A 23859-nucleotide genomic window follows, 5' to 3' on the forward strand; every position below is an offset into this window, starting at 1 on the left:
TGTGTGACAAGACTTTTTATTGCTGTTTATACAGTATAGTTACACTGATTGACATTATTTTCATGATGTCTTCTTTAAATTATGGGAATGTATTATAGTCATTAGTTTCTATTAAAAATAATTCAACATTCTAAACGATAAAGGAATTTTGAATTCAACCACTTGAACCAACTTGATTTTGCTAATAAACAGCTTCACCCACTCCTTTACACATTAAACTGGATTTAGCTGGATCTGATGTGGTGTGTTCTGAGAATGCTGGGAGTTTCAGACATAAAGCACAAACAATTCTCATGCACATAAATACACAACAGAGCCTGTCTACAAAATGTTGAACGTTTCAAATATTCTATCGCTGCAAACTGAAATGTGAGCATATGTGTGTGTGTGTGTGTGTGTGTGTGTGTGTGTGTGTGTGTATTTGCAGCTAAAACCAGCCTATGCTGGGCAAATGTGCGGCTTGTGTGGTAATTACAATGGTAACCAGGGAGACGACTTCTTAACAGTGGGCGGGCTGGTGGAGACACGCGTGGAGGCATTCGGCAACTCGTGGAAGATGAACGCAGACTGTGATGATGTGCAGATGCAAAACTCTGATCCCTGCAGCTTAAACCCAAAGAGAGGTACAGACACACACACATGCCACAACGTGAACAAACATTCAACATTAACAGAGCGAGGAATTGTTCACAGTATTTCCCATAATATTTTTTCTTCTGGAGAAAGTCTTATTTGTTTTATTTCGGCAGAAATAAAAGCAGTTTTTATTCTCATTTTAACCATTTTAAGGTCAAAAATATTAGCCCCCTTAAGCAATTTCTTTTTTGATTGTTTACAGAACATCTATCATACAATAACTTGCCTAATTACCCTAACTTGCCTAGCTAACCTACTTTAATTAACCTTGTTATGTCTTTATTCTCAATACTAGAATCTTGAAAAATATCTAGTGAAATATTATTCACTGTCATCATGGCAAAGATAAAAGAAATTATTAAAACTATAATGTTAAGCATTAAGATTAAACAGTTAATGTTAAACAGAAATTAAGTTAAAAAAAATTCAGGAGGGCTAATAATTCTGACTTTAACTGTATGTGTATATAATGCAATGTACTGTTTACATATGCACTAAACACTAGAGGGCAACAAAGACCAGCAGGAAAGATTTTAATGTTTTGGTATGTGTGTCTGCAGTGCGTTTTGCAGAAGAGGCCTGTGCTGTGCTGCTCTCCATGAAGTTCGAACCCTGTCATTATATGGTGAACCCTGAGCCGTATGTGAAGAACTGCCGCTATGATGTGTGCGCATGCGCAGATGGTCAGGAGTGTCTGTGTGACGCTGTGAGCAGTTATGCAGTCGCGTGCGCAGCCAGAGGAGTGCTGGTCAACTGGAGGAGTCACGGATACTGTGGTATATATGCTGTATATACTGTAAATATAGAGATTTGGGGTTCATAACTAATAACTGTATTTCGAGTCAGATATGTAAAAAACATCCAAACAAATACTTTAATTTTGTCTTATCACACTTTATTTAATAAAGGTAACGTTACTGTATGTCGCAGTTCCTCCAAGATTTAGCTATAAATTATTATTTGTTTGCTGTGGCTTTTCTTATAATCTGTGGTAATATTCAGGCCATTCGTGTAATTTTGCTGTGGAAATGTACGCAAATTTGTACTTCTTTTTTCTTTACGTTTCAACCAATGATCTCTGTAACTGACGTAAAGGAAACGCGGAGAGAAACAAACTTGAGTGTTTACCTTTTAACATATAAAGCTATACCATTTTTACCAAGATATTAGAAAAATCGTGGTAAATACTGGTCAAATAGGATGGATTTATTTATTCTGTTAAAGAACCGCAATAACATTACAACTAAAATAAAAATGTGTTAAAAATCATAAAACTAAGCATTTAAATGCCATCAGTTTAGATCAATAAATTATATTTAAATGCCTTTAATATAAGTGTTATGATACTATTGTGAAAATTTAATTAATTTACATTCATGTAAATAACAAGTGCACAAAATTTATATAATCACTAATTTAATCACCCAATGCATTATATAAAATAAACTCATTATTATTATTATTATTACTATTATTATTATTATTAATAGTAATTTTAGCTGCAATTAAAACTGAAGTAAACCATTAAAAAACTGAGGTGTCAGTAGCTTAAAATAATAAAGATTCAGGTTTTTTTTCTGTCAGTCCTGATTAAAATAAAACTAAATGTTTGAAAATAAATAAAAGGCTAAATAATTTTTTTTTTTTTAATGTAATAAAAAACATTTTAAGAAAATAATAATAATTCTTTGATGTATCCCAGAGGAACTGTCTATATGTCAATTACAATACATCTTTTATTTAGTTTTTCTCCGCTTTATCAGCTCTCACACTCTTCACCACACACACTCTTATTCATACAGTATCTGTTTTCTGAAAGCTTTTACAGAAGGATGTGTTCATACATAATTAGTCAGATAAATTCTATATATTACTCCAGAACTGACCTGTCCGGATGCGCAGGTGTATGAGATGTGTGGCAGTGTGTGTAACCAGACGTGCCGCTCTCTGTCTCTGCCGGACACTGGTTGTGACGGTGTGTGTGAGGAAGGCTGTTTCTGCCCCAGAGGACTGTTTCTCAGTGACGCGGGCGAGTGTGTGCCTCCACAGCACTGCTCCTGCCACCATAACGGAGAGATCTTTGAGCCCAATGACATGATCGGGGACCATCACTCCATCTGGTTAGTAGAAACATACATTTAGTCATTTACTAAACAGATGCACAGCTTTTTTATTTTTGAATAAATTAAGCAGGACTTATTATGCAAAAGTCTCTTTTATAAGGGGTTTAAACAGTTGTGTGGCAACAGAATATAACTAGCTTCTAATGGTAAAAATGTATTAATTGAAAATAAATGTCTAATTACACTTGATAAAAACCGTCTGGTGATGCAGTAATGAAGTAGGTAGTGCTGTCGCCTCACAGCAAGAAGGTCGCTGGTTCAAGCCTCGGCTGGGTCACTTGACGTTTCTGTGTGGAGTTTGCATGTTCTTACAATTTAGAACAAGATTAATTTGATTACATATTAAAAGGGTAGACATTATTGATAATAATCATCTTTTCTAATTTGTATATTTTACCACAATCTTTCAAAACACTAGGTTTTACCCATTTGTGAGCAAGTAATTTAAATTATGTAAAATATTTAATACCAGTATGCTATGTTTTTATATACTTTAATAAAAAATTCAGTTAAAAATGTAATTTTGTGCATAAATATATATTTTATGCTGAATGACAATATTATTTCAAACATATTTTGACTTTGCATTTTCACAAAAGTTGTTCAAAACATGAAATCAGGCAGTTTACTTACAGTTGAAGTCAAAATTAATTGCACATTTTATTTTCTTATTCAAATATTTCCTAAATGATGTTTAAAAGAGCAAAGAATTTTTAACAGTATTTCCGATAATATTTTTTATTCTGAAGTCTTATTTGTTCTATTTCGGCTAAAATAAAAGCAGTTTTAAATAAAAAAAAAAAAAAAACATTTTAAGGTCAATATTTTTATCCCTCTTAAACAATATTTTTTAGATTGTCTAGATACTGTAGAACAAGCTATTATGTTTAGAAAAATGTTGACAAAAAATTGTGGAAAAATATACAGGAGGCTAATAATTCAGGAAGACTAATAATTCTGACTTCAACTCTACATGTAATACACTTTAATATGCTGTTTTTTTCTGTAGTGTATGTGAGAGCGGATCCATGCACTGCACATCTAATGAAGCCACCGGATCTACTCTGTCTGACCTCTTCTTTGATGAACAATCTCCATCGAGAGGTTGCTTTTGTATATCTACAGTATCTAAAACACAACTGCGCTTGAATAAAGCAGAAAGAAGTAATGAGTTGTTCTGTGTTTGACCTGTAGGGCGGCGCTCACTCTCCTGCCCTCCTCCACTGCAGCGCTTTGAGTGTGAAAGTGCAAGAGATGCTGGGATTGAGTGTGCAAAGACGTGCCAGAATCTGGAGCTGGATTGTGTCAGTCTGGGCTGTGTGTCTGGATGCATGTGTCCACCTGGAACAGTGAGTTATAGTGAGAAATACTGTAGTAAAGGGGTGTTTTTTTTTTTAAATCATATGTTTATGTTCAAGAAACTATTCAGCAGTTATATATGACAATTATACACAGGTAAAGTTAGGATAGATCCATTCTTTTTTCATTTGAGATTTATTTATTATTATGGTAGCACTTTACAATAAGGTTATATTAGTTAATGTTGATGTATGTATTTACTAATTTGAACGAACAATCATTAACAATAACATTTATTACAGTATCTATTCATCTTTGTTAAAATTATTTATTAAAAATGCAGTTGTTCATTCTTTGTTCATATTAACTCACAGTGCATTAACTAATGTTAACAAGCACAACTTTTGCTAAAACATGGATTTTGCTAATGCATTAATAAATGTTGAAATGAACAATAACTACAATTAATGAATGCACTTTAAGTATTGTAATAGTTATTTCATGACGGTACATTAGCATTAACTAATGAAACCTTATTGTAAAGTGTGACCATTATTTGTATTTTAAGATTCTTTTGAACAAGTCCCCAAAGAGGACTTTTAAATAATATTTTCTATAAAATATTTATAATTAAAAAGTTCTAAAATCGTTTTGACCATTCATGGTATTTTTTACTATGTCGCTATTATTTTTATTATTATTATTATTATTTACCAGTTTTATGTAGTTAATAGTTAAAGGGACTTTTAAGTAATATTTTATATAAAACTATTTACAATTCTAAAATTCAAAAATAGTTTTACAATTTTGCTAACATTGTTATTATTATTTATCATGTTGCTACCATTCTGAGTTAATTCTACAAAAAAGTTTTTTTTAAATTATATATATATATATATATATATATATATATATATATATATATATATATATATATATATATATATATATATATAGACACTGACGATCAAAAGTTTGGGGGTATTTTTTTTTCACATTTTTTTAAAAGAAAATTATTCTGTTTATAATTTATTAGGAGTTAAAAAGTTTTAAATGGTTAAATGTTTATTAAAATTTTAAATAACTGCTTTCTTTTTGCATGTAGTTTTAAAGGAAATTATTACTCTTGGCATTATTGCTTTTATTACTATTATCAATAATAATAATAATAATAATGCCAGTAATTAAGTAATGAAGCTGAAAATTTATCTTTAAAATCACTTGAATAAATGATTAAATTAAATGCTAAACTAATTTTGAACAATTATTTTATAGTGTAATAACATTTCACTAATTTACAATTTGTTCTGTATTTTTATTGAAATAAATGCAGCCTTGGAGAAGCTAAACATTTAAAAATAATACTAACCCCAAAGTTTTAACCGGTAAGGTATATATATAAAATTTTGTTTTATATTTGAAGCACATCTCTGAACTGAGATGTGTCTGATTTAAATGGGTAACCCAATAAAACATTGGGTCTCACTTTATTTTAATGTTCAATTCTCACTATTAAAAAAACCATTAAAAAACTATTAACTATAACTTTTAGCTCCATAAACTACAAATTAGCTGCTTATTAATATTTAGTGAGGTAGTAGTTAGGTTTAGGTATAGGGTAGGATTAGGGATATAGAAATAAACCATACTTTATAAGGGCTAATAAACAGTTACTATCTTAATAATAGGCAGATAAAAATCCAGTAGCAATTGTGGGATTTTTTTATTTAAACTACAGTGTTACCAAATATAAATGTTTGGGGAAGCTACAGAAAACCAATTTATGAGCATTCATAAACTTTTGAGAAACTGATAAAGAACACATAGCACATTTCCACTTCTGTGTTTATCAGTAACAATTTCAATTCTTGATAAAATAACACCAAATTATTATTATAAATATCTGAAAATGCCAAACAAATATTCAACATTTTAGTTAACCAACAGCACAAAATAATTTAAACACACTGAAATGCAATTTGTTTACTTTGACGTCTGTTTGCAGGTTCGATACAGAAAAGACTGCATTCCCCAAGAGCAGTGTCCTTGTTATCATAACAGCAGGCCTTACGAGTCAGGACAAAGCATCACTGTGGACTGCAACACCTGGTAAATGTGCACGACTCTACACAACCTGCTGTGTTTCCATTCAAAGATGCAAATTAAGCTTATGCACAAAACTGTAATACTGTATAAAGCATTTGTCTAGGTCACAGAGAACCAAATCAATAAACTGGCACCACATATCAAAAAGAAAAATGTAATTTGCTGCAGTAGGAGAAGCCACTGTGGGCCTTTTTCAATATATAATACATGACTTGCGGCTCAGAAGAGGAAGATGAAACGCAGTGAGCATGCGGAGGCTTTTGGAGGCGTGAGACAGTTCTCTTGGTAGTATTACTGAACTACTGTGATGACAGTCTTTGGCTGTGGGATTTTAGAACGAAATAACATTTCAGATGCACTGTGGTCGGTCCCCAGGTTTGTCCTTTAATGCCGTCCCAACGTACCCCAGCTTCAACAGAATATGCAGAATATGCAGCCTGTGAAAACGAAATTACATGACTTTTTTGATGCGCAGATGGGAAGTTATTCTGTAAATGTGTTTCTGTTGTAGTTTGTGCGTATATTTTCTTATCAGATACAAACGTTTATCCTACACCCTTGTGTGCATATTTTTTTAGTTTATTTTTTTAATACATTTATACATTCAGGGTTGCCCAAAGTGCTGTGCAAAAAAGTACATTCATTCATCCATGCATTTTCCTTCGGCTTAATCACTGTGTAATGTGAAGCGGACGCTGACTTGGGAAGTGCGGAGGTTTATTAAACAGAGATGGTCAGGCAAGCAACGGTCAACACAGGGGCAAACAGATGTATACAGGAAATCCAGAGTCGTAGTCAAATATCAGGCGAGTTGTCGAAAGGCAGGCAGCAGACAACGTAAAACAAACAAACAAAGCAAGGTTCAAATACAGAAGGCAAGGCAAGCAAAACATGTCATAACTACAAAAATTCCATGACTTTTCCAGGACTTTCAAGTCAATTTTCATGACCTAATGTTTCACATAATGTCTACATATATGTGGTATATTATTAGAAAAACAACAATCGGTTAAATTTACTCCAGCATATCATAAAGCACGCAACAATCTCTTTAGTTTCAATTTATTTTTATATCTATGTAAAATTATGTGAGACCATGTTTTTGGCCAAGAAAAGAAGTAAAAACAACTAACCTCCATTCCAGTATATAGATATTTGTCAAACTAATTTTAAATGATGTTAATAGTTTGTCAAACTAGTAATAGTTGGTAAAACAACTTCTATTGTAAAGCCACGTACACGGCACTTTTCGCTCCATAAACTTCCATTCATAGGCATGCGATTGCGGCAGACCAGAACAGCAAGCACGTGCGAGAAGTTTAGCATTTCACTGCACTCGAAAGTTCAAGCTTTGTGAATTCTTGCCTGCGAAATCGCATCTCGTGATTGCGTTAGACCATTCATTCATTTTCTTTTTGGCTCGGCCATTTATTAATCTGGGGTTGCCACTGCGGAATGAACCACCAACTTATCCAGCTAGTGTTTTTTTGGACTTTGAAACCGGAGCACCCGAGCTAACTCCACACTGAAATGCCAACGGACCCAGCCGAGGCTCAAACCAGAGACCCTCTTGCTGTGAGGCGATCGTGCTACCCACTGCGCCACCGTGCAGCCCTGCGTTAGACTAATAGAAGATAAAAATATGGAGCAATCGCTCACTTTTAATAACGTCTGATCATATTGTTTAATACAACCCCTTTTCGCAGCGCCGTACGATATAGTGTGACCGCAGCTTAAGTCACTTTTGACAAAACCGTCTGCCAAATGACTAATGTAAAGGCAATTTGCATGACTTTTCCAAAACCTTGCTGGTTTTTCCAAAACTTTTCCAGGCCTGAAAAATGCAATGTCAAAATTCCATGACTTTTTCTGGATTTCCATGACCGTATAAACCTTGTTATGTTCAAAATCAGAATAACTAGACTCGGCATAGATGAGTGTGTGTGTGCGCTGTATTCAAATCCCTAGCAATCAGCCTTTGACAATCCTCCGGCTGTGTGTTTGCAATCAGCCCGAATCAGGAACCGGTGTGAGTATGTGTGGTGCATGACTGGAACTCGTAGTCCATATACGGGCGGATTTGTAGTCCTTACAGTGATCTGCATGTTTACCAGCAATCTGCATAGGCTGAATTGTGACTGTGACACTGATTTATCAGAGGTCGCCACAGCGGAATGAACCGCCAACTATTTCGGCATATGTTTTACGCAGCGAATGCCCTTCCAGCCACAACTCAGTACTCATAGACTCTCCCATTCACACACACTCATACACTACTGCAAATTATTCATTTCACTTATAGCACATGTGTTTGGACTGTGGGGGAAACCGGAGAACATGCAAACTCCACACAGAAATACCAACTGACTCAGTCGAGGCTCAAACCAGCAACCTTCTTGCTGTGAGCCGACTAACCACTGAGCCACCGTGCTGCCAAACAAACACATAGAAAGATGAAAAGACTAAAAAGACACTCAGTACTAATATGAATTGAAACCACAAAACACAGTTAATGGCTGATTAAAAGCAAGTGATAATAAATGACTGAAGAATTGAAATGGTCTTACATGATCTTAGAGAGCTTTTTACTGTATCTGCATTTTCACAATTTATATGCATCTTGGTCTTTCCACTAAGCAATTGTGTATGTGCATAACAAAAACTTAGCTGTATCGAGAGATGTAAATCCTCACTCGATCTCCCTGTGTGTTTCAGTGTGTGTGAGCAGCGTCAGTGGAAATGTTCAGAGCGAGTGTGTGACGGTGTGTGTCGTGCTATTGGAGACACACACTACATCAGCTTTGACGGACTCAAATTCTCCTTCCCTGGACCCTGTCAGTATGTGCTCGCTCAGGTAAAGCCAATATTCTCCTCTCATATTCACAAAGGGCGTGACAAAAATAATCAATATGCAGATTTCTTGCCATATTTGTGGGTGTGAGGTGTTATCGATATTATGGCTTTGATATTTTTAGGCATACCGCTCCACTACATTGCAAGTAAATCACTTAAGTTAGTAAAGTTAGTAAATCACTCAAGCCTGTTCATCCACATGTCCATCTGTCTCTATCTCTATCTGTCAATCTATCCATCCAATTATGTTTCTTTCTGTCACTCCATCTCTCCATTCATCTATGTCCACCTCTCGATCTGTCCATCAATCCATCCATGCCTCTGTCTGTCCATTCGTCCATATGTTTATCTATCTATCTATCTATCTATCTATCTATCTATCTATCTATCTATCTATCTATCTATCTATCTATCTGTCTGTCTGTCTGTCTGTCTGTCTGTCTGTCTGTCTGTCTGTCCGTCCGTCCGTCCGTCCGTCCGTCCGTCCGTCCGTCCGTCCGTCCGTCCGTCCGTCCGTCCGTCCATCCATCCATCCATCCATCCATCCATCTATCAACAATCCATCCATCCATCCATCCATCCATCCATCCATCCATCCATCCATCCATCCATCCATTCATCCATCCATCCATCTACAATCCATCCATCCATCTGCCTGCCTGTCCATCCATCCACATGTCCATCTGTTTTTATCTCTATCTATCCATCTATCCATTCAATCATGGTTCTTTCTGTCACTCCATCTCTCCATTCATCTATGTCTACCTCTCGATCTGTCCATTAATCCATCCATGCCTCTGTCTGTCCATTCGTCCATCTGTTTTTCTCTCTATCTATCTATCTATCCATCCATCCATCCATCCATCCATCCATCCATCCATCCATCCATCCATCCATCCATCCATCCATCCATCCATCTATCTATCTATCTATCTATCTATCTATCTATCTATCTATCTATCTATCTATCTATCTATCTATCTATCTATCTATCTATCTATCTATCTATCTATCTATCTATCTATCTATCTATCCATCCATCCATCCATCCATCCATCCATCCATCCATCCATCCATCCATCCATCCATCCATATATTCATGTATCTATCTATCTATCTATCTATCTATCTATCTATCTATCTATCTATCTATCTATCTATCTATCTATCTATCTATCTATCTATCTATCTATCTATCTATCTATCTATCTATCTATCTATCTATCTATCTACAGTATGTATATGTGTACGTGTATTTATATACTGTATGTGTTTTTGTACACCTGCTACTCATGAACATCTAGCCTCACAGAGTCCTATCATATCGTGCTCACTCCTAATAATGAGCATGTTATGTCTTACTGTTCTCCATCTGTCCAACAGGATTACTGTAATGGTCTTGATGGGACATTCCGGGTTCTGGTGGAGAACTCGGCGTGTGGCATCGCAGGTTATCGTTGCAGTAAAAGCATCACAGTGCTGTACATGGGAGGACTGATTGTCATGGAGCACGGAGAGGTGACACTGTTTTACATCATAAACTGGATATTTTTACTTTTATTCGATGATGAAGAATAAAAGTTTAATTAATTTTTTCAAATCTGATATATATATATATATATATATATATATATATATATAGTTGAAGTCAGAATTATTAGCCCCGCTGAATTATTAGCCGCCCTGTAAATTTTTTCCTCCAATTTCTGTTTAACAGAGAGAAGATTTTTTCAGCACATCTCTAAACATAATAGTTTTAATAACTCATTTCTAATAACTGATTTATTTTATCTTTGTCATGATGGCAGTACATAATATTTTATTAGATATTTTTCAAGACACCTATATACAGCTTAAAGTGACATTTAAAGGCTGAACTAGGTTAATTAGGTTGACTAGGCAGGTTAGGGTAATTAGGCAAGTTATTGTATAACGATGGTTTGTTCTGTAGACTATCGAAAATAAAATTAGCTTAAAGGGGCTAATAATTTTGACCTTAATTTCACCTTAAAATGGTGTTTAAAAAATTAAAAACTGCTTTTATTCTAGCCAAAATAAACTAAATAAGACTTTTTCCAGAAGAAAAAATATTAACAGACATAATGTGAGAATTTCCTTGCATATATATTTATAATTTATTTTTATTAAACTTTTATTCTTCATCATTACAAAAAAAAAGGATTAAAGAAAGAGATTTAATTAAAGGTATAATTCACACAAAAATCAAAAATTCCAAGCCAATTTTGGTCTACAAAATATTTGGGTATTATCGTATATGAACTACTCTTCCATGACCAAGAACGAATATGACTTACTTTATGAGAAGCAATAGAGTGTGTGTGCTGTTCTCCGTCAGGTGAGGATGAAGAGGCCTGTGCTGAAGGAGACGGAGGTTGAGATTGTGAGATCTGGACTGTATTATATTGTTCTGCTCGGCAAACACATCTCAATTACATGGGACACGGGAACCCGAATCTCCCTGCAGATCAGCGGACAGTACAGGGTAACACACATTCATACACATGTATCAAATTAACTAAAGAAAAACATATAATATATTTCATCCTACATCTCTACATCATCTAAATCTTAGATTTAGAAAGTGTGTTGTGTGTTTGAATAAATATAATTCACGCTTTTAATTTTTTTATGTTTATATTCATAATAAGTAGTAATAAATAGTATAACAACATAAATATTTGATAACGTACATAAGTGAAAAATATAATAATGCAAACAAGTGAATTTTATAAAACAGCATAAAATTTACTTATTTTATTTTTACAATGTTAGATTTACATGCAGATTTAAGTAAAGTAGAAAAAGCCCACACTAGGACAACTTATTTGTTAAATTAAAGGGATAATTCACCCAAAATTACTCCCTCTCGAGTGGTTCTAAACTTGAAAATTAATTTCTTTCTTTTGTTCAACATAAAACAAGATACAATAAAGGATGCTGGGAAAAGCAGCCATTGACATCCATAGTGAGAAAAAAAAACACTATGAAAGTCAATGGCTGTTTTTTCCCCAACATTTTTCAGTATTTCTTCCTTCGTGTTCAACAGAGGAAACTCAAACAGGTTTGCGACATGTAGAAGGTGAGTAAATGACAGCAGAACTTTAACTATTGGGTGAACTATCCCTTTATAGTAAGCTTTGATTATCAAAACTTTTTGATGTTTCACTTTTGAGTGAGATGCTAATGGTCTAATCTGATTCAAAGATTAATGCTAAGCTAAGCTAAAAGTGCTCCTGCCAGACACATGAATTTAAAAATGATAAAACTCAAATGTTTAACTATAGATGAGTTGTAAAAGGAGTCTATTTCACAAAAAAAGTTTTCCTAAAGTATAAATAAAATAAGTATTTATTCTTTAAGGGGAAAGTGTGTGGTCTTTGTGGGAATTTCGACGGCAGTCAGAATAATGACCTGTTGAGCAGCAGTAATCAGATGGAGGTGGACGCTGCTGACTTTGGAAACTCGTGGAAAGTTCGACCCAGTTGTGCTGACGCTGTTTCAGTGAGTTCATGGACACCACAGCCTTAAGAACAGTGTATTTCTAGTGCATGGCTTGAATTGATTTGTTTTGACATCTGTTTTTAGGTGGTGTCCCAGTGCAGCACAGACCTGGTAAAGTTGGTGACGGTGGAGCAATCCTGCCGTGTACTCACCAGCGCCATCTTCAGGGACTGCAACAGTGTGGTGCGTAAAGAGATCTGCCAATGTCAAGCACAATAATACATTTGAAGGCAGAATTATTAGCCCCCTGTATATTTTTGCCCAATTTCTGTTAACTAAATATTTTTCAATATACTAGTATTCAGCTTAAAGAGCAATTTAAAAGCTTATCAATTAGGTTAATTAGGCAAATACTGTATACCTAAATGGTTTAAAAAAAAATATATATATACTTTCTCCAGAAAAAAAAATAGTATAGGAAATACTGTAAATAATCAGATTTTTAGTTATTACAGGCATTTTCATGTATTTCTTTCCATATTTTAGAGCCAAAGTTTTCTACTGTTAATTAAAATTGACTATATGTTGCTTGCTACAGGTGGACCCGGAGCCGTACTGGGACATCTGCACTCAAGACACCTGCTCATGCCCGTCTGTTGGGGACTGTGCCTGTTTCTGTAACACTATCGCCGCTTATGCTCACGAATGTGCTCAGAAGGGGCTGCCGGTCAACTGGAGGTCCAACGACTTGTGCCGTAAGTTTCACTTAATTATACAATGAAAATGAATGAATGTAGAAGCTCGGAACCTCCATAACAAAACAAGCAAATGAATAAATAGCTACAATTCTTTTTAAATAGCATGACATCATATTTTCCTTCAATATTGCACAGCCCTAAATAAAATTGAAATATGTAAGACTCCATTTTTGAATAAAAACACCCTACAAATAAGTTAAAATATGGACAAACATAAACATTCATTCATTCATTTTCTTGTCAGGTTAGTCCCTTTATTAGACCGGGGTCGCCACAGCGGAATGAACCGCCAACTTATCCTGCAAGTTTTTACGCAGCGGATGCCCTTCCAGCCGCAACCCATCTCTGGGAAACATCCACTCACACATTCACACACACACACTCATACACTACGGGCAATTTAGTCTACTCAATTCACCTGTACCACATGTCTTTGGACTGTGGGGGAAACCGGAGCACCCAGAGGAAACCCACGCGAAGGCAGGGAGAACATGCAAACTCCACACAGAAACGCCAACTGAGCCGAGGTTCGAACCAGCAACCCAGCGACCTTCTTGCTGTGAGGTGACAGCACTACCTACTGCGCCACTGCCTTGCCCAAACATAAACATTTAGTTACAAATTAGTTTTTAAATGTAACACATTGGTAGTATTAGTCATATTTCATACAGTAGTATAAAAAAAACTATAATATGAATATACTTTAATACAATTATTTAATTACGTGTATAACTCCACTGCACTTAACCTATAAACGAGGCGTGCATATTAATGATCTCAGAGCTACATATAAGTCTGTGTTCTCCTGATGAAGCGGTTGCTCTTCGGGTCCTGATGAACGACCTAAAGTACATGAAAATGATGAGAGTGTGTCTCGTGAGTCACGCAACAGTCCACTTAGTGTTCTGATTTGCCTTTTTGTTCACCGGGGTTTTACACTCATTGAATTTACATGAGAACAAGGTAAACAATGGCATTTAAGGCTCATGGTATGGCCATTTACATATACTAATCTCTTATTATTCAACTAAGCCTAAATATACCCAGATTTTCTTTATAGAACACCTTAGAATATGCAGTTTGGAATGAAAACACCCTACAAATAAGGTAAAATACAGACAAACGTAAACATTTAGTTACAAATTTGTTCATTTTAAATGTAGCCCATTGGTAGTATTTGTCATATTTCATACAGTAGTATAAAATAATACAATAAAATAAATATACTTCAGTACAGTTATTTAATTACACATATAACTCTACGGCACTTATCTATAAACAAGGCATGCATATTAATGAACTCAGGGCTACATTTGAGTCTGTGTTCTCCTAATGATGCGGCTGCTCGTCGGTCCGGATGAACGACCTAAAGTACATGAAAATGATGAGTCACGTAACAGTCTGCTTTGTGTTCTGATTTGCCTTCAATTCAATGGGGTTTTACACTGATAAAACCAGGTAAAACAATGACATCAGAGGCTCATGGTATGGCCATTTACATATACTAATCTCTTAGTACTCGACTATGGCTAAATATACCCAGATTTTCTTTATAGGACACCTTAAAATGTGCAGTTTTAAATGAAAACACCCTAAAAATAAAGTATATCAAGAACAAACTTAAACATTTAGTTTACAAACTTGTTAATTTTAGATTTAAAATTTATACCATCAATTGGATTTGTCATATTTCACACAATTGTATAAAAATGTAAGAATATTCATATACTATATATTTAATACATTTGTATAATTACATATATATTACTCCACTGCACTTAACCTATGAATGCAGTCTTTAAATCTAACTATATATATATATATATATATATATATATATATATATATATATTTATAAATATATATATAAAATAAAATCTGGCTAAATTCTGAGGACAGTGAGAGCTAGTTTTGGTTAAATTACCCCTTTAACCTGATTTATACGACAGTGTTTTCTGACTGATGGTATTTTTCTCAGCTCTGAGCTGTGAGGATCTGAATAAGGAGTCTGGGGTTCAGTGTGAGTGGAGATATAACACCTGTGCTAGCGCCTGCCCATCCACCTGCCAGCACCCGGAGCCTCTGAGCTGCCCCATCAGCTGTGTGGAGGGATGCCATGCTGTCTGTCCGCCAGGTACAGATAATTCACACTTAGCTCTGAATAGAGACTGTCACTTTCACTGGCTGTTTCAAACTGGAGTCTGCTTGAATCCCTCAGGGCACCTTTTAGACGAGGTGCTGAGAAAGTGTGTGGAGCCATCTCAGTGTCAGGTGTGTGTTCACGATGGACAGAGAGTCTCGCATGGAAAACAGTTCATCCTCAACCATGAAGATCCACGTCTCTGCCAGATATGGTGTGAAACTGTTTTATTTATTTATTTACATTTTTATGAATGAAGATCTGAAACTTTTTTTTTATTTTATTCAGAAATGTCAACAGTAATTTACAGAATTATAAAGCAATTTATTTATTATATATTTAATATTTATTCAAGTGTTATTTACTGGTTTATTATACAAATTTTAGCTTTTTACTTTTTATATTTAAATTTATTTGAGTTTATTTTTATTTAATTTATTATTTTCTAATATTAACTTTTTTATTTAAAAGGTCTCATTTTCATTTAATCACATTTTTAAAATATATTTTTTCCAATAAAAGTTTAATTGTCACATACAGAAAGTACTTTTGGTATGTGGATGAGCCTTTTGTATATTTTAAATATTTTTTTATATTTCAATTTAGCCAGGATTTTAATTATATTTTAGGTATTTCAACTAATACACTAACAAATGAATTGTATTAATAAATGTACTGTATGTGTACTGTTTTTAATATACTGAATTTCCCATATTAAAACAACGAGCATTGCAGAGGTGGAAAATGTTCCAAACTGTCATGAAAATCAAACAATTTTGATATTTTCTGACATCTGTCTTTGTGAGATTCATTTATTTGGATATAGAAAATGTGTGGGTCACACTTTACAATAAGGTCTCCTCAGTTAAAGTTAATGTATTTAATAACATGAACTAAGTTCTATCACTTTAAAATAACAAACACTGCACATCTCTCTGCATTTAGGCTAAAACACTGTTTTATTTATTTATTTTTTATTTACTTATTTAAGTTTGTACTTTCATTTTAGTTGTCTTTAACTGTTTACTAAATTTAATTAATTGTTAACTAAATTAATCCTCATTGCATTTAACAAGTTTTTAATGATTATTGAAGGAATTATAATGCTTTGTTTTATTATTTGATCTTCATTTACAAGTAGCACGGTATTTAAAGCTGTATATTTCTGTCCGTTTGCATCCCGTCCCTTTGTACAACCTAAATTAAAGCTAAAGACTCGTTATCAAGATGATGTGAAGCACTATGAGTCAACTCTTAGATACTGTAGATGAATCAATAGTTTTAAACACGGTGCACTTTCAGATTTAAGCCTTAGCTGGATATTTCACTTTACTTAGAGCTGTGTTACACACTACATAGAAGGTCATTTTTAAAAACCCATAATAGGGGCTCTTTAATGATTCATGCGTTAACATAAACATTAAACAACTGCATTTTCGTCAACTAATGTTATCTAACACGAATAAATACTGTAGTAAATGTATTGATTATGTTAGTAAATACATTAACTCATACAACCTTATTGTAAAGTGTTAACAATGTGTGTTTGTGTTGTTTTCAGCCACTGTGAGAGCAACACACTAACATGTGGGCCATGTCCAGTAACTGGTTTAACCTCCACACTGGCACCAACCACCGTCACTCCCACTCCACTGCCGTTCTCCACCCCGGTGCCTGCGGATGCCTGCGATCGAGCCATGGACCTGGCCTTCCTGGTGGACGGATCTTCAGCTCTGAGCGAAGACGACTTCAGCATGATCAAACTCTTCATCCTCAGAGTGGTGGAGCGTTTCCGCATGGGCTCGGCTCACACTCGCGCCACAGTCCTCCTCTTCCACTCTGGGGTGAAAAGTTACGACATGCAAGTGCAGAAGTGGATCTTCAAGAAGATGGTGCGCGAGATGCGGTACACCGGTGGTGATGTCGCATTCATGGATGAAGCCATAAAATATCTTGCAGTCTACATTTATGATAAAAACAAGCGTGAGCATGCGGGACGTGTTGCGATTCTGTTGACGGCAAGTGCTAATCCTCGGCCCATGCGCAGTACTCAACGTCTGCTGCGTAAGAAGGACATCACCATCCTCACAGTGGCACTCGGGCCTGATGTTAACATGGCGCAGGTCAACGAGATCACGAAAGCCACACCGAGCAGTCGTGCCTACGTAGTGAGCAGCGTAACAGAGCTGGACGATGAAGCTTTGAGCATTACTGACTACCTTTGTACTTTGGGATTAGATCCTGAACCTCAGAAGAAACCTCCTACAGCAAAACCCAGCACTACTTCAGTTACTCCAACAACTAACGCCATTACTAAACTTACTATTCCTCCAACCGCTGCTATTGTAACTGCATTTCCCAGCATTCCCACTCCTGGAACGACACTCGTTCCAACCACGGTCACAACCTACGATCTTGTGTTCCTCTTGGAAAACGCAAACGCTACAGGCGAGGACGGCTTCAATAAGACGCGTGATTCTTTGATTAACATCATCACATCACTTGATCAGAAAGAGGCAGAGAATCTACGCATTACGGTGATGATGTACTCGGTCACCGTTACTGTGGAAATCAGTCGCATGGAGCTGCATCACAGAGAACAGGTGGTGCAGCGAATGCGACAGTTGCGTTGGACCGAAGGCGCAGAGGTCAACACAGGTCACGCCGTTCAGTCTGTATACGAGACGATCACCACAGACACACACAGTGATACTCCAGACCAGCTGGTGTTTCTCATAACACAGAGTCCTCCAACTGACGTCATTCAGCGGCCTCCGAGCTCCACTCATAAGAAGATCTATCCGATCGGGATCGGCCGAAAAATTCGATATGAGGATCTCGCACTGTTGAGCTTTCCGGATAAGCCAATCATGCTGGATGACCCTTCTGACCTCAGGACACTGCAGCCCATGTTGATCAATATCAGTAGGACGGTCAGAAGGCCACTGCTGCCAACACTGCCACCCAGAGCCACACTGCCCCCTTCAGGTCAGAATCAACACTACAGTCTTCACTTTTAACTACCATCACATAATTGATTTGTGGAACAACATGAAAATTAAGTTAACTATACAAGTGGATTGAACATAAAACAATTAAGTTGTCCCAGAAAGAACTGAATTGTGTCATTTTGGCTAATTTTAAATAAGTAGCTTGAACAAGCAGCAAACGTCATTTTTTTGTACGTTTTAAAACGTACCACCCAATTGACAGCTTTTGTACATTTACTTCTGAGAGTGTACTATGCTCTTTCTTATAAATTGATTTTATTGTTATCATTCCACTGCACACACTGTGTTTTTCATTTCAGATATTCTCAGATATTACATTGACAATGAGTATAACTGCTGTAATTTTGAAGGATAAAAGATAAAGGAACAGTGAGGCAGCAGAGAGAGAGCGAGTGATTGATGTGGAACAATGGAATGATGTAATTCCCCCAGTCAGTGTGGAAATTGGCAGGCAAATGATGCAGAAACAGCGATGTACATGTACACAAAATGACTGAATAGGGAATAGTCAGTCAGTGGCACAGTGCTACTTGCTGTCAGATGTAGTACTTTAGATTAAATAAAGAACTACTTATGGCATTTATATATTTGTCTGTTAACAAATGAATAATTTTAGATTATTAAAGGCACAAGGTGTACCTTTTGTACAGCAGATTTGAAAAGAAAATTATTGTGAAAAGCGCCTATATACAGTAAGTAAACTTGGATTGTACTGGATATAAGTTTGACTGAGAATACATCAGTATCTGTTTTAGTCGAAAAGCAAAATGAAAATAAGTTATTTAAAAAATAATTGTAGTAAGTTATGAAACTTTTTTTGATTCTTCTCAAGAAAATGAAGATAAGTAATGTTCTGGATGAGCGCGTGGTAATATTTGGATAATGTAAATACTGATTATTTAGCTAGATAAGAAACAACACTGACTGATGCATAGAAAATCAAGTATGGGATTTTAATGCTTAGGCCTGATTACAGATCATTTTGTTATTATTTTTATTATTATTATTATTATTATTATTATTATTATTCAGTTACATTTTAGGGATAAAATTAAAAGAGATTTACCAATATAATATAATATAATATAATATAATATAATATAATATAATATAATATAATATAATATAATATAATATAATATACATTTTTGTATTAAGATATCCAAAAATCACCATAAACAGTATTAAATGCGTTGCTGATTTATCAACTTACAGTATCCCAACTGTTTTATTCAGAAAAATCATCAATTTTAACTAGTGACACAGACTGTGTCCTGTGTGTTCATGCTAATGACATCACACACTCTAGATTATCGGTTTGGCTTATAGAAAACAGGGAATCACCAAATACATTTTAATATATTGTGTGTTTTAAAAGACTGCACAGAGCAGCATTATAATAGAAGCCTAAAATGTATTTAGTCTGATAAAACAGCACTGATTATCCTCTGTGTGATTACGAAAAAAAGGCCAGAAGCGGTGGACTGTGGCATAGTAAATGCTCTGCTGCTTTAATGTTTTGATTTCTGCAGGAGTCCCCCATGAACTCCCATGAACTCCAATGATTCCAAACTCAATCACAATGTCATCAAACTATGCCTTTGTTTGTTGTGATCAAGCACCCTCTAGTGGCCAAAATTAAAAACTGTGCCTTTAAGTTAAATTTTCATTGCTTGCATTTAATTATTTACTTTAATTTCACATTATTAATAATTTTATTCATTCATTCATTCATTCTCCTTTGGCCTAGTCCCTTTATTCATCGGAGGTCACTACAGTGGAATGAACCGCCAACTTATCCAGCACATGTTTTACACAGTGGATGGCTTTCCAGCTGTAATCTGGAAGCTGTAATCCAGTACTGAGAAACATCCATACACACTCATTCACACACACACACACACACACACACACACACACACACACACACACACACACACACACACACACACACAATGTACAATTTAGTTTATTTAATTCACCTATAGCTTATGTCAGGACTCAAACCAGCAAGCTTCTTGCTGTGAGGCAACAGTCCTAACCACTGAGCCACCGTGCACCCTTAATAATATTATTAACTACATCAAATAAATGGAAACTTGAACATTGAATGCCCTTTTAATCTCTGATCTCTGTGTTTGCTCAGTGCCGTGTTCAAAACCCATGGACGTGTTGTTCCTGCTGAGAGCGTCTTCAGGAAGCCAGTTTGAGGACTTGAAAACATTTGTGAAAACGTTTATAAAGAGCACAAACATCGGTAAGTCATTGTGACATTGATTTAACATTTTGTTTTGGTGTGTATGCTTTGATGGTTAAATCTAGAACTCCATGTATTTGCTCTGTAGGTCGTAATGACACGCAGGTGGCGGTGATGGTGTACGGGGCGAAATCAGCAGTGGCGGTCACATGGAGAGATGAACAGACACAAGACAACCTTCTCAAGCTGCTGGAATCTCTACACGGCAAAACAGACAACCAGCCACGACTGGGTAAACATGCAGACACAGAGATCACACACACGATACGGTCTGACAGTTCAAATATACGGCCTGCCAAACTCACACGGGTGCTTATTCCTCCGTCTCTGCAGGAGCTGCTCTGCGATTGGCCGTACAGACAGCAGTTTCCTCCACCAGCGGGGCAAGGATGGGCATCCCTAAAGCTGTGGTTATGGTGGTGACGGACAGGTCAATAGACTCAGTGCAAGAGGCAGCAAATGAGGCTCTGACTGCTGGTGGGTAAAATCGTTTTGTAGGGTTATTGATGCACCCTTTTAAGTAGTCTTTAAGGCAAGTTGTTAGGGTTCAATAGAAGCTAAATTCTATCTAGAGCATCTTTAGAATGCTTGCTTTTTTCTGTCAACCTGGCAACCACTCAATACCTCTTTTAGTAATGGCTAGGCCCAAATGCACATGTAGAAATCTGCTGATTTTTAGCCCATCGTTGATTTAAATGTCACTTTAAGTTGTATAGAAATTTCTTGAAAAATATCTAGTCAAATATTATGTACTGTCATCATGGCAGATGATGATAAAATAAATCAGTTATTAGAGATGAGTTATTAAAACTATTATGCTTAATGTGTTGAAAAAATTTTCTTTCCAGAAATTGGAGAAATAAGGTTTTGTAGTCCAGGGTCACGTATTATAAATATCTGTCTCTTTAATGAATTGCTTTTGTATTTCTTATGCTCGTCTGCTGACTGCATCAATGTAAACCTAATACTCACAACACATGTTTGTTGCGCACAGGTGTGTCGGTGTTTCCTATTGGTCTGGGTAAGCAGTATGATCAGATTGAAGTGAACACACTCGCAGGCCCACAGGCTCAGGAAAACGTCATTCTGCTCGGCAGCACAGAGTATCTGCTTTCCATGGCTGCGTTTGACCAGTCCTTCCCTGACAAACTCTGCAGAGGTCAGACTCAAGCATACACATAAACACAATCAAACACACTACTGTACAAATGTAGTAATAATAATGATGATCAAATTATCCCTCAGCGGGTCCTCCCGGAGTGTGTGTGGATGATGAAGGGAATGAAAGAAAGGTAAACTGTGTTTTAGTAGGACATGCATGGAGTCAACCTAGGGCCATATATACTTGCAAAATAAAAGAAAGTTTGGAGCAAAAAAAATTATTAATAAATAAATGCAAATATCTAAAAAAAAATCACAAAGCAAAAATTAATTTTAGAGAAATACAAATTAATTTTGTTAACAAAAATAAAGAACTGCAAAGCAGAAACTAATTTTTGAGAAATTTAAATTTATTTTGCTAACAAAAAATAAGGAACTGCAAAGCAAAAATTAATTTTTGAGAAATTAAAATTAATTTTGCAAACAAAAATAAAGAACTGCAAAGGGAAAATTAAGTATTGAGAAATAAAAATCAAATTTTCTAACAGAAATGAAGAACTGCAAAGGGAAAATTAAGTTTTGAGAAATAAAAATGAAATTTGCAAACAAGAAAAGAACTGCAAAATAAAAATCAAGCAGTGCAAATAAAAAAGAAACAAAAATATTTGCAATTAAATAAAAAACTATACATATTTGCAAAACACTTTTTATCGTAAAGCCAATTGCAATGCTCATTTTGATTTGCTTTTTAGTCAACCTTGAGATTGCGATGCTGTTTTCACTTTGCACTTCACGTTTCTGCATGTTTCACTTTATGGCCCTGATTTGACAAGGGGTGCCAAAACTATTTTTATAATTATCCATATTAAAAGTTTCAAATAATAAAAATAAATAAATAGTTTTTGTTACAATGTTTATTTTGCATTTTATATGAGTGTAATATTGTATTTTAATAATTAAATATATATACCACCCTTCCCCCTCCTTTGACCATTTGATTGAGCCATTGCAGCTGAATACTATTTAGTTGCTCGGTTACAGTAACAAGTTCAAAATGGAGAGAAGAATGAAGAGATGTGGAGCGCAAAATAGGAAACAAAATACAAAAAGTACAATGGCAAGGCATGTCAAGGTGCTATAATCATTTAGTGAGGAAAATGAAATTGAGAAGAAATTAGGGGTGGGATGAGATGTAATTCTTTGTGACTTAAAATGCTTAGTGTAATTCTACTTTTACTACTTCATACTTTTTCAGTATTGTTCAGAACTGCGAAATGTATTTGTTTGAAGCATGTTGATGAGGAAAAAGTATCTTTAATCTATTGATGGAGATAGTTTATTGTTAGGGGTGACTGTGGATGGCGGGGGTGAAAATCTTGAACCCACATACCCCTCAGTAAATGTGCAGTTGCGCCCCATTTTATATATATATATATATATATATATATATATATATATATATATATATATATATATATATATATATATATATATATATATATATATATATATATATACCTCAAAACTTAAAATTTCCCTTTGCAGTTCTTTATTTTTGTTAGAAAAATTTATTTTAATTTTTTTTTAATTCTTTTGGGTCTGCGATATTTAGAGATTTGCATTTATTTATTTATTTATTTTTTGCTCAATACTTTATTTTTCGTTTGCAAAACTTTCTTTTATTATGCAAGTATTAATGGCCCTAGATTGTCTCCATAGTCATTAAATTCATGCCATTAAACTCCAACTAAAGAGCTCATTTTCAGCCTCATTACTGCAAAAATTGCTTTTCTTACTTGTCTTATTTTTAGTCCAAATATCTGAAAATCCTTAAATCATTTTTTAGACAAGCAAAAAAAAATATATTGCCTCGTTTTCAGATATAACATTCAAAAGTAGGTGCATTTTTCCTTAAAATAAGCTGCCAATTGGGTAAGCAAAATACCCTTATTTCAAGATTTTTTGCTTACACCGTTGGCAGATTATTTAGCTTGTTTTAAGGAACAACCCCCTTAATTCGGACTTATTTTTTTTGTGAAAGCAAGTCTATTGTGAAAGCAAGTCTATAATATTTGCTTGTCCAGAAAATGTTTCTTGACTTAATCCTTTTTTT

The 23859-nt window shown here is 35.1% G+C and overlaps 3 protein-coding genes across 4 annotated transcripts in view; 1 reads left to right on the forward strand and 2 right to left on the reverse strand.

The window, feature by feature from the left end:
• The window catches only part of LOC101882393 (uncharacterized), a 768785-nt gene that overhangs the window by 298775 nt on the left and 446151 nt on the right, over nt 1-23859 (reverse strand). The window lies entirely within an intron of this gene.
• utp15 (UTP15 small subunit processome component) overlaps nt 1-23859 on the reverse strand; it is a 355707-nt gene that overhangs the window by 129344 nt on the left and 202504 nt on the right. The gene's annotated exons all lie outside the window — the stretch shown is intronic.
• vwf (von Willebrand factor) overlaps nt 1-23859 on the forward strand; it is an 81827-nt gene that overhangs the window by 19547 nt on the left and 38421 nt on the right. For both annotated transcript variants that reach the window (XM_087292549.1, NM_001281989.1), the window contains 20 exons: nt 428-623; nt 1197-1412; nt 2516-2756; nt 3769-3863; nt 3954-4108; nt 6064-6167; nt 8880-9018; nt 10401-10535; nt 11374-11520; nt 12399-12539; nt 12624-12722; nt 13078-13234; nt 15216-15371; nt 15456-15591; nt 16939-18365; nt 20535-20645; nt 20734-20877; nt 20979-21122; nt 21640-21804; nt 21891-21937. In XM_087292549.1, the coding sequence (XP_087148675.1) occupies nt 428-623; nt 1197-1412; nt 2516-2756; nt 3769-3863; nt 3954-4108; nt 6064-6167; nt 8880-9018; nt 10401-10535; nt 11374-11520; nt 12399-12539; nt 12624-12722; nt 13078-13234; nt 15216-15371; nt 15456-15591; nt 16939-18365; nt 20535-20645; nt 20734-20877; nt 20979-21122; nt 21640-21804; nt 21891-21937 (4155 nt within the window). The remainder of the gene's footprint in view (nt 1-427; nt 624-1196; nt 1413-2515; nt 2757-3768; nt 3864-3953; nt 4109-6063; nt 6168-8879; nt 9019-10400; nt 10536-11373; nt 11521-12398; nt 12540-12623; nt 12723-13077; nt 13235-15215; nt 15372-15455; nt 15592-16938; nt 18366-20534; nt 20646-20733; nt 20878-20978; nt 21123-21639; nt 21805-21890; nt 21938-23859) is intronic.

Source organism: Danio rerio, chromosome 18 (assembly GCF_052040795.2).
Source record: "Danio rerio strain M-AB ecotype USA chromosome 18, GRCz13ab, whole genome shotgun sequence".
In the NCBI taxonomy this organism is placed as follows: domain Eukaryota; kingdom Metazoa; phylum Chordata; class Actinopteri; order Cypriniformes; family Danionidae; genus Danio; species Danio rerio.